The following is a 14,454-nucleotide window of genomic DNA, read 5'->3' on the forward strand; positions in this document are numbered from 1 at the left end:
TTTTTTAAAACAAAGATTATATCTTAGAAGCCACAACATACTTTACCTCTTGAGTCCCAGTCAATGTGTGTGATATAACTAGAAGCACCTTTACAGATGCCAACCCGTTTGCTTATAAGGACATTGTAGATATCCACAAAGTTATCATGGGATGCCACAGCAAGGTATTTTCCTGTATCTGTAAAGAAAATGTGCAGTTAAAACCAGTAAAACCCAAATGTTTTACACAGGAATTTACTTGCAGGAGCTTATTTCAAAATGGGAAAAATGGTCAAGGAAGTATTTAAATAGTCTGTTTTTGTAAATTTTTATCCCCACATAGTCTAGAAAGTCTCTGCTATAATCTTTACCTTTTGAAAATTTAATATCAGAGATCATTTCTTTTCTGTGATGGAAGGAGACCATGTCTTCAACAGTGTCAGCATTTACGACCAGGAAACTCCCATCATTCAAGCCAACTGCTAAGGCTTTCCCATCAGGGGAGAAGGCACAGCATCTTCCACCTACAAAAGAATCCACGAGGAACAGTTCTCAGCATGATTCTATCATCAAGCAGACTCAATGAAGAGAAGGAGACATTTGCCCATGTACATTCTGCGTAGACATGTGACGGTGTCTTTAACATTACTTGTGAGAAGAACTACAGCTTTGTAATTTAGAATGTATCTTCCTTTCAAACCCAAGGACGATGATCAGAATGTTAAAATGACAACAAGAACAAGAACAACAACAAAACCGCACCAAACAAAACATTTTCTATTTCTTTAAGGATTATCCATTCATTTCTTACTACTTGAATATCTGGTATTTTCAAAAGACCCCGGAAGTGAATGGGGGAAAGGAGTGAAGGATTAATAAAACCAGTACTTTTGGTTCCAAGAAAAGAGGATATTTGAGAACAGGAATACTGGAATTCAGTTTCCAGAAACCCTTTTTTGGATATCATGCCTTACACACAAAACTTGCTTTAGAGACCTTGCTGATCTTAGAGTCACTCCAAGTCTTTGATCCAAGAGTCCTAATGCAGAATTCTAGAGGTGAAAGATTTTATCCTGCTTCTTCTGTCATGAACAACACTCTTTCCGAAGGTGTCAATAAAACTAAACAGTGCGGGCTGCCAGTGCCACGTGAGCCACGTTCCCACTGCTTTTCGGGGTCACAGGGAGACATTTCTGAATGAGTGTGGACTCTGTGTGGGGGGGCGTTTAAAAGGACCCCTATTTAAGAATCTCCCCCCATCTTTCTTATTGTCCAGACTTTGGTAAGCACCCCTCCCAGGGACGGGACAGTCCCACAGCCTTGTGCTAAGGAACTCCAAACTCCGTTTCCACACGCTCCCCTCTGTCACGGTTCATGGTATGCTGAAAGCTATGTCATACCAGCAACTCCAAACTGCCTTATCTAAATTCCATCTTCCTTCATGCACTCAGGTAGCAACAAGTCCTTTAGGTACTGCGAGTCACACCTGGTGCCAGGGCCGAGAGAACACAAGACAAGCCTGCCCTTGAGGAGAGTCAAGATTAGGTTAACCATACGCTGCAATGTACAAACCAGGACACTTCTCAGAGTGAAAGGGAGAGCTATTAATAATTACTCCAGGAAAACCGCTGTGAACTGGATTGAATGGTCATCCACCTAAGATATGTTGGTAGTTGTTCCACTGAACTAATTTTTAACCTAGTGAGTAAAGTCCATTGTCTGACACTGAAGTCACTCACAAGGAGGTCTTAGTATGTCAATTTCCCCATATAAATTAGTGGTCAAAGGATTCAGTCCTGTGTTTAGGGGTATGGGCTTCGGAGTCAGACCTGGGTTTGAATCCTGACTCCCCCACTGACTAAGCCTCCAAGTCCACTATAAAGAAAGGCAAGATGGCAGGGAAAAACAGCCTTAGGCAGCAGCCGGAGGCTTGATCTCTGAAGCCCACTCTGTCTGGGTCTGAGTTCAGTTCTGTCACCCATCAGCTATGCAATTTCAGGCAAACAACCTAAATTCTCTGTGGCACAGTCTCTCAGTCTGTACATGGTGATAGTAACGGCCTTACTCCTTACGTTCCTGTGAAGACCAAATGCAAACTGTGAGGAATCCATAGCTCAACAGGACCAGCCACCATCATTTTACTATTGTCTTGACATCTTTTTTCATTTTATCCCTCGGCAATACGTTCTCCACGTCTCTCTACTTGTAAAACTACCCTGTACAAATATTTTAGGGCCAGACCCCAACCTCAGCCTTTCCTAAGAACTTCCACAGAAGCTTTGAGCCTCAGCTGAAGTTGTCCTTGGCAGCAGGCCTTCTCCCGAGCCTCCACACAACCTGTCTTGTACCAGACATCTTTCATTTGTCTCTCCACATCCACTCTTCTCCCCTCCCTGTGCCTGTGCGGGCCTGCGCAGATCGCGTCAGTGGCCTCCCTGGTCCTCTGGCCTGGTGGAGCATGAACAGGAGACTGGAGGGAGGGAGCAAGGAAGGAAAGGGAACAGGGAGTTTGGGGTCCAGAACCCCCAGGCTGCCTCCCCTGCAGGGTCCCTGCACACTGGCTGCGGCCCCGGGCCGAGGGTCCCAACTCCTGTCTTGCCTGTCCTCTCACACAGCTCTCGCTTCTGGGTTCCAGCATTGCTCTCTCCTCTTGCCCCTTCAGGCCCAGGGCTGATGAAGGTACCTGGCTGTCACCAGCCGCATGGCACTGCACTATCCCTGGCCATTCCTCAACATCCTACTCACCCCTTTAACAATTGGTCCCATTTTTAGACTCTCCTCAAAATCGCCTTATTTGAATGGACCATCTGTTGCTGGGACTCTGTTCAAACCCTGTCCATCTCTGACACTGGAGATGGGACAGTTCATCTTGGGATGCCCCAGTAGCTGACACACAGAAGCTACTCAACAAATGTTTGCCAAATTCGCACTTCTTGGTATACACCTCTTCGTTCTAGTGGCTAGGGTGTTAAATATATATTTACAAAATTTCTTGATAGTAACTATTTTCTTGTAAAACTTTTGTTTTTATCTAATAAAATCAGTTGTAGAGACAGTTGGACATAAAGATAAAACAGCATTCTTTATAAGCTGATGGGTTCCAACAGACTCTCACAGCTCTCCACGAAAAGAAGAAGGACATATTGCCCCCAGGTGGTAAATGTCTGTGCAGTGCAGGGAAAACGAAGGAAGTAATGGATCAGGCCAGCTTTCCGGAACGTCTGTCTGTAGCAACCAACACTGACTTCCCACGACCTGGCATACGTGGGGGCATGTACCAGGTACTCTAAACAGCAGCTGAGTGCAGAACGAACACAACACACTCTGTTGTTGGCAAATACTTTAACAGATGTGTAAAGTGGCATCTCATACCTTTTTTGAGCTTTCGTACTGCCAGCATACGGTGTTGGGAGGATAATTCCCAGATCCGAAGCGTTTTATCGTCGCTCACCGTTGCGCAGATGGGCAGGAGAGGGTGGGCTGCCAGCCCCCATACTTCTCCTTCCATGTGCCCCTGTGGGAGAGGAAACAAGGCCATGTAATCTCAGTTCAGGCTTCCCAGCTAGCCCTTCTGCGGCGCTGTGCGGGGTCCGCACCCTGGGAGCACCTTCAACAGGTTCACGTGTGAAGAAGCACAGGTTGAGCTTCCTTGAACCAAATGAAAGCACTGAATAATTTTTTTCATTTGAATCTAAAGGTGGGCCTACATGAAGCCGAAGTCTTCATTTGTAAAGAAAACATGGATTCGTTGCTCATAAGCTCTGTTTATATGATGCCAAACATCTTTCCTTTTTAGAAACATCTGGGTAAATAATAAAACACCCTCATTTGATCCTCTTCCTTGATATCAAGTTAAAACAGTATATATAGGTACACATACACTGGTAAAACAACTCGATTGTGACATAAAACACCTTTATGAATAAACCCATGTTCTAAAAAGATGTAGGTAACCACCTATCTCTGTCAGAGGGATTGAACAGCAATATTCTTTCTTTTTTTCCAAAAAAAAAAAAAAAAGTAATTTACTAAAAAAAAAAAAAAATCCAGGATCAAATTAAGGCATATGCATTGTATTTGATTGCTATATTTCTCTTTTTTTCTAGTCTTACTGAGATACAAGTGACACATAACAGTGTCTAAGTTTAAGACTGGACAGTGATATGCTTATTAATTTAATTCAATTTTAGTCCTTTGAATGCATAGTATTTGGCAAAACAAAAGCTCAGTTTTCATATCAAGTGCCTTGGGAATAACTCAGGTTCGTGTTTGCTCACATGTTATTCTATAAAGTGAGTAACAGAAAACTGAAATGTGCTTAATAGATATTGGGCTAATTCCATATACCTCTATCTTATCACAAACACACCTAAATGGCTTAGAAATAATGACATAAAAGTGTTTAAAAAAATGAACAATTAGAGAGAAAATGACTCTGATGCCTATAATTTATCACTCAATAAAGGAGTGTAAAGAACAGATTAGTGCATAGAACAGTAAAGCAGACCACAATGTTCACTGAATTTCTGCCTTTAATGGCCACTTATAAAAAGGCTTTGCTTAGTAAAGCAAAAAAGAAAACCGTACACAGCATCTGAAAGGTGTTCGTACTTGGACTGCTTCAGGAAACAGGTGGCTTTCTGAAGAGAAACTGGATGATTCCGGTTTAACAGGGCAACTGTTTAAGCAAAACAATAATTTGGCAGAAGATACGAGGTTCCAAATATGACATTCAAATATCTGAGAAAGGCCAAAGGCTGTAGATACCCTTTGAATTTATTGATTTGGAGTACCCTACATCTCTAGTTTTCTAATTTTCTTCCCTTCAGAAGCCTCTCACCCCAAAGGTCACAGTCAAAGGATGGGTTAGGTGTCAACCCCAATTTCCCCCCAGAATGGATGTGCTTGGAGCCCTTTCCCAGGCCAAGTCCCTTTTTCATTTTGCTTGAGAACAGGACTGCATGGCTCTGAGACCCTTTTAAACTACTGCCTCATGTATGGACTTAAACATGGTATTTCCCTATATAATGGGATTACATTTCTGTAATCCCAGTGAGTGGACAGTGAGCAAGATAGGCCAGAAGTACCTCAAGTGATATAGGAATGGGTTTGGAATCTTACCTTCCTTCTGATCACCGGTAGGTAAAGCTGAGTGTAAATAGCTACAGAACTGAGAGGTGATTATATTCGAAGAAAATACAATGGGAATTACAAACTCATCTCCTGTCACTTTTCCCCTCCCCCAACCCAGTCTTCCTTCTCTTAAAAAATAAACGATCTATTCCAAGGGACATTGTGTTGCCCTGCTACTGGCAAAGCAGTTCAAATACTTTCCCACAGCAGGATAGTGGATGATCTTAATCACACTGCTTGTTCCTTCACTTTCCCACAGTATCCATCCTCTCTTGGAGCAGGACCATGAGCCCCATGAACCCCATGAGCTCCATGAGTCCTGAGAGGACAGGAAGCCCTATTCCACTGTGCACAGCGGGTAGCACAGGGTGGTCCTCAGCAGGAGCCCAACAAACACTGATTGAATTGAACTACTTGGTTCTGCTTAAGAGGAAATACAAATGAGTGATAGATAAGAAGAGGAAAGAGAGAACGGAAACAGACCAGACTGTTCACTGATTTCTGAAAAGGAAAAGAATGTGTAAGGAGTAATGTGTAAAATGTGTAAAAAACAAGTGTAAGGAGACAAGATGGCAGTAATCAACATTTTTTCCTGAAGGTTCCACCAGCTCTACTGCCTGCCCATGACTCTGGGTGCCGCACCTTCTGCATGGTTCCTTGGAAGTCTCCGTGCTAAGAGACATAGGGAGAACAGCCCAGTGTAGTGAAAGAGGAAAGGCTCTGGTATCTGACACCTTGGTTTGAATCCCAGCTCTGCAGTTCTTAGCATATGGCTGTGGGCAATTTAATGGGCTTTGGGTCCCTCATCTATTAAACGTCAAATTCCTGTTGTGGAGAAATAAACGTTGTACAACAGTACTGCCCTGACACAGAGTAGGCACTCAATAAATGGTACCTGAGGCTATTTTTATTATTAGAACAATAGAAACAAATATGGGGGAAAACCAGAATTATATAGAACGAAAAGACAAAAGGCCTTAATTTTCAAGTTTAAAACATATTTAAACAAAATAAGCTCAACTATAATGTTTTTTAAAATTAAAAAAGGTAGAACTTAAATCTTACAGTATTGCTTAAATCACATGATGGTAGGGACCTAAAAAAATATTTAGCAATGTAGCATGTATGCAAATAAGTTAAAGTCTCAAACATGTGGGATTAGGAAGAAATAATCACTTTTCAGTAAAATTAAATAAGAATCCATGGCCAGAGAGAAAAAGAAATTTGTTTGGAAGGAAACAACAAAATCAAGATCACCTGGAGAACGAAGACGTCATGCCTCACTGACACCTCCAGCCTATTCCCAGTCCCGGCTACCTGGCACCATCAGTTACAGAGCTTTTGAGGTTTTTAACACAAAATTCTTTTTTTTTTTTAAATAATTTTTAAAAATTTTTTATAAACATATAATGTATTATTAGCCCCAGGCGTACAGATCTGTGAATCGCCAGGCTTACACACTTCATAGCACTCACCATAGCACATACCCTCCCCAATGTCCATAACGCCACCACCCTCTCCCTACCCCTCTCCCCCCACGGCAACCCTCAGTTTGTTTTGTGAGATTAAGAGTCTTTCATGGTTTGTCTCCATCCCAATCCCATCTTGTTTCAGTTCGCAGAATTCTTTTTTAAACACATTCTTATTCAGGATATCCTGAATGGGGCTTGGGCACATGCCATTTTAAAACCTCATAGTGTTCTGAGTCATTGTGTGTGTGCGGACCTGTTCCCAGGATGTAGCAGATCGAAGGGCCACTCTCAGTGGGATTTGGGGGTTCATCTCTAAGATAGAAAACTTGAAGGAGAAGGAGGTGAACCAGGGACCCAGAGAAGTCCTGAAGCTTATATAATAGGGCATATTTTTTTTCACTCCGCCTTCTGAATGTACACCCTCACCCCAACCTGAGCCCTTTCTGTCTATAAATAAGGTCTGTCCATCACCAAACTGGTCACAGTCTTACCCCCTCAAGTGAGATTTTATCACTTCACTGATCTTTGAGGATTCTGTTGATGTTTATTTTAATGTGATTTTACCTGAATATAATTACTGAGGGGAGATGGAGGGCAAGAAGTAGGTCGTGTGTTTACATGTACCAAGACAGAGACTAGCATGAGGCAAAAAAAAAAAAAAAAAAACCCAAAAAACAAAAAACAAAGGAGACGCTTATATACTTGGTGTGAGTAGAGAAAATAATTTATCCTGACAGTTTTATAGATTTGTCAGATTGAGAAGAAAAATACCTAAGAGCCTCCTCCATACCTGGACTTGATTTAGACAATGAGGTTATGGACTTTGAGCAGATACTGTAATGGGATAACACCCTTGGGGACCTTGGGGTGGGGGGATGTACTCTGCATATTGTAGGACAGTAATATCTATTGCCAGAGGGAAGACTGTGGTGGACACGTTCATGATCCCCCTGGCTTTCACTCCTATGTAGTCACCTCCTTTCCAGTGCAGCATGCCCTGTGACTATCTGCCAACCAATAAAATAGGGCCAAGGGGATGGATGTTTATGATTACATGCCTTTGAGGATATGATTATGTCACATAAGACTGTCATGTCATGCCTGTTTTTTTCTCTTTCCCTTGGTGGTTTCAAGGAAGCAAGCGGCCATGTTGGAGAACCCATGTGGCAAAGAACTGTGTGCAGCCTCTAGCCAACAGCTGACCAGAAATGCAGCCGTCAGTCCTACAACCACAAGAGTGTGATTTCTGCCAACAACCTGCGACGTCTTGGAGCAGATTCTTCCTCAGATTCACCTCAGCTGAGGTGAGCCTCGATGAGACTGCAGCCCTGGCCTTGACTGCAGCCTTGTGAAGCTTTAAGCAGAGGACCAGTTAAGGTAGGCTCAGACTTCTGACCCAGAGAAAGCTTAAGATAATAAGTCTGTATTGTTTTAGGCTGCTAAATTTGTAGCAGTTTCCTACACAGCAATAGGTCAGTAACCCAGCAGTTGTGCAACCCTGAGACTGAGTGCCTACTTCAATATGGCATCCTAAGTGCCCCCTCACCTCACCCGAGTCCCAGCTCTGACAGGAACCGCGTGTTAGAAAATGTACACAGTACCTGAACAAGCAGTGTCATTGGGCCGCTTTTATCAATTTCCAGGATCTCCCCATTTTTTGTTCCCACCAGGATATGTCCATGTCCCAAAGTGATGGCACGAATTGAAGGGTTATCTTCCAAAAGCAAGCCTGAGGGGGGAAATGCTATACTTAATATTGTAAACAGTGCATTGAGTAGAACAACAACAAGCAGTCTAATATTCATATACAGTCTGTCTTTGTAGTTCAAAAGTACTAGTAGCGACAGGCAATCAGCCCTGACATTTCTACCAGGGACCTAGAGGTCTAACTGCAGAAGGAGGAGAACTGTTTTAGTAACGGCTGTCCACGAACTTCGGTACCATCTTTTCCATTCCTATGAAAAGAAAGATTCTGATGACATATTCAGGGGTGGCACCTTTTGAGCTCGTTGACAATGCTGCTCTTTTAATGGCGTAAGTCTTCAAGCATCTTTCAAACATGTCATCCCAGAGTTCTACAATTCCATCCTTTCCACCCGTTACAAAACCCTGTGAAGGCATACATGGGAAGAATGAAATATACATCAAAATGACAAGTTGCCCACCTGGCCTCTAAAGGGCTCCCCCTTGGGAAAAGCAGCTTTGGTCTGTGTTTCCTTCCTAAGTATAGGAGACTGAAAAACCTGATAACATGTAATATTAATAAAATATCTCCTGGAAACATTTCTCCCCTACTTCTCTAGTGGATAAAGCACATTCTCAATGTGTGTTCCTCACACTTTCCTCAGACCTTTGGTTGGTATTTGGCACCCTAGGTCCTGGATGGCCATTTCTGTGCCCCGTCCCCCACTTCAATGTGGGTGCCTAAGGAACAGGAAAGCCTGGCAGAGTTTCTGGTATCTCATCTCTTCCTACTGAATGAACTGGAATTAGCATCGCAATTTAAAATGATTATTAAGTATATTAAAATAGATATTTACTTCCAGGAGAAAACATCATTATCTTTTAAGAGGAACTTAGGCAGTTCATGTAACATTGTTCAATGGACATCGATTTCCAAAATAATTAAAATCCAGATTAATTTTTATAAAACCTGGAAAGTAAAATGCTTAACATATTGGGTATTATTTATTTATTATTATTTTTTTTTTTACTGAACAGTGATCTTTTTTCTTGTTCTAAGCTTATGATTTCTTGGCTTTACTAGTTTTCCTTTCTGGCAAATTATATATACCAACTTCTCTTTGGAAAAATATTTTTTAAATGGAAAATACTAAGTAATTCATTGTTTTCTTGGAGAGTTTTAGTTTCCTTTATTCCAATGAAGTTCATGAGGAAATAATATTTTGAAGTTTTTTAAATTAAATACCCATATTCTCATTATAGATATATAGGGGAGACTCAATCCCCAAATTAAATTCAAATTATACTGTGACATCCTTGTATTTTCCATGATGTTTCGGATTAATTTACCAAGCAATGAAAGAGTTTAAATAAGTTATAGAACATCAACTTCGAGACCTAGACAGATTTTGCTTTCTACTTTAATCTCGTCTAATGTACGATTTAAGCCAGAACAGATTTGCCAGTAAAAAACAGCTTAACCACTAAAACTACCGCTATAGTTGCACATCTAACAAGAACCTATTTTGGTACTGGGATCAGTGTAATTACCTGGGAACAGGGAAATGCAAAATGAAGTGTGGCTTAGTTAGGTGTGTTGGGTAGCTTATGTTGTTCGGAGGTCAGAGAGCAGAGACAGTGGCACCACCAGCAAGCTGGCAGTGAATAAAAAAATAGATTTTTCTGGCAAAGTGGTTCAACAAGGTATTTTCATAGTACTGACAGTAAGTGTCCTCTTTTAAAAACAACAAATAACAACAACAGAACACTGTAAGGTAGGAGGGTGGCTGGACAGAGCAGGATAAAGATGAGCTTAAGTGGAAATATAGCAGGTGTGATGATTATTTTGTATCAGCTTAATTGGTCACAGAGGGCTCTGATTAAATTTTATTTCTGTATATATCTGGGAACGTATTTCCAGATCAGATTAGCATTAGAATTGGTGCACTCATTAAGATAGATTGCCCTCCCCAATGTGGGTGAGCGATATCCAATTCTTTGAGAGCCTGAAGAGAGCAAAAGGCGGAGGAAGGAGGAATTCATCCTTGTTTTTCCTGGCTCGCTGAATGAGCTGGGACATCTCTTTTCCCACCCTCAGACTGAGATACACACTACTGGCATCCCTGGTTCTCTGGCCTTTGGACTCGCACTCAGTTACACCACCAGCTTTCCATGGGTTACAACTTACAGAGCACATCGTGGGACTTCTTAGCCTCTATAACCACATAAACCAATTCCTTATAATAAAATTTTTTTTTTGGTAGATGTGTATGTATATATATGTCCTATGGGTTCTGTTTCTCTAGAAAACCCTAATACAGGCAAAGCCAAGACTTTAACACTCTTGTTAAAGCTGAAGCTGTCTACACAGGAACAAAGTGGTTATGAACTAAACTTTTGGTCAAACTGATGAGTGGGACAATAATCGAACCATTTGCTACTTTGAGGTCTTTGCTTGTTGTGTACAAAAGAGAAAGAGAATGTTGAAATATTTCTCAGGATTCATCTGCTACTGGGTTTGTGCATTATCCCAACACTTCTTGAGGGGCTCTCAGGGGTGAGAGCCAGGATGAACGAGTATGAAAAAAGTGGAAACTGCACTTAAAGAAATCACTGGAAATGAAAGAATTTTTTAAAATATTTGTGCTCCTCTCCATTCACGACAACTACTTCCCAATTCAGACGGTTTTAGAGACAAGCAAGCATCCTGCTGGTGTGGGCCGTCCTCACTCTAATTTAGAATTTTAGAAAGCTAATGATGAAAATATGTCATACCTTATCCAATGCATACATAGCAAACACAGGCCCGTCATGAGCTTTCACTGTCTTTAGTAGTAGAATATCTTTCCAAATAAAAATATCTCCAGTAGCTGCTCCTGAGAACACCAGATCTTCCATTCGCCCATAAGAAACACACATCATTGTTTCCAATTTTCCAACACTGCCAAAAATTCCTCTTTTAGAGGTGAAGCCCCCACCTGAAGTGGACCAAGAACATATGTTATTTTTTTGAAAAACTGACACCTTCTATGAGCAATTGGAATGACTATCTTCAATGAAAAACCCAGCGTGTCTACATTACATGTATATGGAAAGATGGCAGAAAACATCATAAACAAAAATATTCTAAGAGGGTTTCTCATTTACATATTCATTAATTCAGTGTTTATTGACTCCCTCCTTTGTGGTAGATACAGTGGTTGCTGCTGGGGTATAAAGACAAGAAGGAGTTTCTTCATTCAGTGAACTTAGGTTTTGTTTGGGGAGGCTGCCATTATGCATCTCAGTCCAACAAGACACACATCTAACCAAGGTTCAGTGCTGGTTCCATTCCAGCCAGAGGAGGAAGGACTTGGTTCCCCGGGCAAGCTAGGAAAGTCTTCATGAATGCTGACCAGAGAGAATGCCAACAACACTAGCAGTAAGGAAAAATGCAAACATATGACCTATGTTTTGCCTTGATTTTTTGTCCTGGGAACTTCAGGGTGAAAAAGTGAATCACTGTGTAGGAAAAGGTACATCACACTTGTCCCTGAGATGTTCACATTTCCCTGTACTTGCTAACTGGCACTGACAAACCCAGATCTATTCCAGAAAACGAGGCACGGGCTGACTCTCCAGACATGGTGGGTGCCACTATCTCTTCTTTAAAGCAGAAAGCACTGGAACAGTTGCATATTTATGTTTTGTCCAGTGTAAGATTACGTGTGCATGGTACCTAAGCTGATGGTAAGAATTCAAAATCCCAGTAATAGGTCTGGTTTATTAGTGAGAAGAATACGATGTCCTTGCATGTTTTGATATGCTTATTCACTCACCCTTATCATCAATATTATAATGCACACAGATTTACTTGGATCACCTATGGTGTATCATGTTGGGGTTTAATTCATGTTTGAATTCAGCGATAAAAGAACCCTCAAAATACTAAAAATGTTGTTCACTCAACCAAAGTGATTATTTTATTTCCTGTTTGGTGGTCCAACATAATTACAGCTTTGAGAACAGATGATTACATATAAAAATAATTATTTTCACAGAACATTTCCCAAAGCTTTCTAGATATTGAGAAACATGCATGCATCATATGGAGTGTTCCGAGTTTTACAACTTGGACCTTAAGCAGCCCAAAGTGAAGATGGAAGAGAATGTCTTCTACGCACATTTTAATTTTAAATTGCAGAGACTGGCTACGTAATAGTGGTGGGCTTTTTTTCAGAGACTTTTTTTTTTAAAGTTCTCAACCACATAAATGAGAAACCCAAACAACCGTACCTGCTTGTTGCCAGAATTTGATGTGCTTCATCCCAACTGTAACCAGTTTGTCAACATGGTGTGGGTTACATTTAACCACAAATATCTTATCTTTATGCCCTCTGTAAGTGACAAATAGAAAAAAAATATCTAGTTGTCATGAAGCTTTGATACTGAGTTTTATTAAAAGCATACATTTGGTCTAACTTTCATTAAATACTTCTAATAGGACAAGTAAATCAGAAAGTAATTTAAAATATATATAAGGTCTATATTAAAATCATGACCTTTGGCTTTTCTTTGCATATTTGAGCCCTCTCTTCTAACTCTCATACTGCTACCAAAGTCTATTCACTTATGCTTTTAAAAAGTAATGAAATATTTATAATGGATAAGACAGTCTCCATAAGATAAAATTAATGCCACAATCGTAAGACTTCATTTCTCAGGATAGAGAGGTCTTGTATAGGAAAAAGGGGAAGACACTGCCATCATATTAATGAGAACCTTCAAATGTAATATTCTTTGCTGTGGAAGGCATAACTTTAGGTTAAACAGAACTTCAGTTAAAAGTGTATTTACTAGGGGCGCCTGGGTGGCTCAGTGGTTAAGTCGCTGCCTTCGGCTCAGGTCATGATCTCAGGGTCCTGGGATCGAGCCCCGCATTGGGCTCTCTGCTCTGCGGGGAGCCTGCTTCCTCCCCTCTCTCTGCCTGCCTCTCTGCCTGCTTGTGATCTCTCTCTCTGTCAAATAAATAAATAAAATCTTTAAAAAAAAAGTGTATTTACTAGAAATTGAAGTCTCTAGCTCACATCCATGGGGAGAGAAAGGATGTCCTCTATTAATCCAAGAAACGTTAGGATCCTTTGCATTCAGAAATACAAGTTTATAACCCAAGATGCTGAAAATCACATATAAAAATGAAGACCGACTACAGACCTGATGCTTTCGACCTGGTGTTCCATAGTGCTAGGGAAATTTTGCTGCAGAGTAGATTCATATTAGAACTTAAGGATTTACTGGACTTAATGGATTTTACTGGATATAATGGACTATTTGATGGTCTTCTCTAGTATATTTGAACCTAACTTTTGTTATGTAAATAAAAGCAATTAACAAAAAGAACATAACTGACCAACATTTCCTATGGATACATATCCTAATATCTTAAATAAAATTCTAGCAAAGGAAATCCAGTAATACATTAAAAATACTTTGTGAGGGGCGCCTGGGTGGGTCAGTGGGTTAAGCCTCTGCCTTCGGCTCAGGTCATGATATCAGGATCCTGGGATCGAGCCCCGCATCAGGCTTTCTGCTCAGCAGGGAGCCTGCTTCCCTCTCTCTCTGCCTGCCTCTCTGCCTACTTGTGATCTCTATCTGTCAAATAAATAAATGAAATCTTTAAAAAAAAAAATACTTTGTGAATGAATGCAAGGATGGTGTATGATTACAGACTCAAATGGTACAATTCATATTAATATGCATAAGAAAAATTGTATTATTTTCACAGATACTGCAAAGGTATTTGACAAAAATCTAACACTCACTTGTGATTAAAAATACTCAACTAGCACTCATTAAAGTAGGAATTAATGGAGACTTATCTCTTAGACACTTATATTTCCTTGCAGTCTTTTACTCTCATTGAAAAACTCAGATTCATTCAAGAACAACTATACACAGGCCAGTTCTCGAGATGTTGTGTGCCATTATCCTTTAGAAACAGAAAGTGCTGAAACAGTACCTTTTTCATGATATGTTTTTGTGTGTGTCAACTCAAAAGTCAGATTCCTACTTAATAGCATTCCCGATGGAGTCAGGAACAAGATTATCACCACTGCCATTTAACTTTGTATTGAACATATTAACAAGTGCAATTAGTTAAGGTTTTAAAAGTTAAAAACCTAAGAGCTGGAATGTAACAGGTAAGACT

At 40.6% G+C, this 14,454-nt stretch overlaps 1 protein-coding gene across 2 annotated transcripts in view; it reads right to left on the reverse strand.

Annotated features, from left to right (window-relative positions):
* Positions 1–14,454, reverse strand: part of EML6 (EMAP like 6) — a 272,951-nt gene that overhangs the window by 64,419 nt on the left and 194,078 nt on the right. For both annotated transcript variants that reach the window (XM_047743696.1, XM_047743695.1), the window contains exons 18-24: positions 12,543–12,643; positions 11,043–11,245; positions 8,582–8,693; positions 8,186–8,313; positions 3,352–3,493; positions 351–503; positions 47–178 (exon numbers count right to left, since the gene is read on the reverse strand). In XM_047743696.1, coding sequence (XP_047599652.1) covers positions 47–178; positions 351–503; positions 3,352–3,493; positions 8,186–8,313; positions 8,582–8,693; positions 11,043–11,245; positions 12,543–12,643 — 971 coding nt within the window. The remainder of the gene's footprint in view (positions 1–46; positions 179–350; positions 504–3,351; positions 3,494–8,185; positions 8,314–8,581; positions 8,694–11,042; positions 11,246–12,542; positions 12,644–14,454) is intronic.

The sequence above is a fragment of the Lutra lutra genome, chromosome 9 (assembly GCF_902655055.1).
Source record: "Lutra lutra chromosome 9, mLutLut1.2, whole genome shotgun sequence".
NCBI classification, from domain to species: Eukaryota; Metazoa; Chordata; class Mammalia; order Carnivora; family Mustelidae; genus Lutra; species Lutra lutra.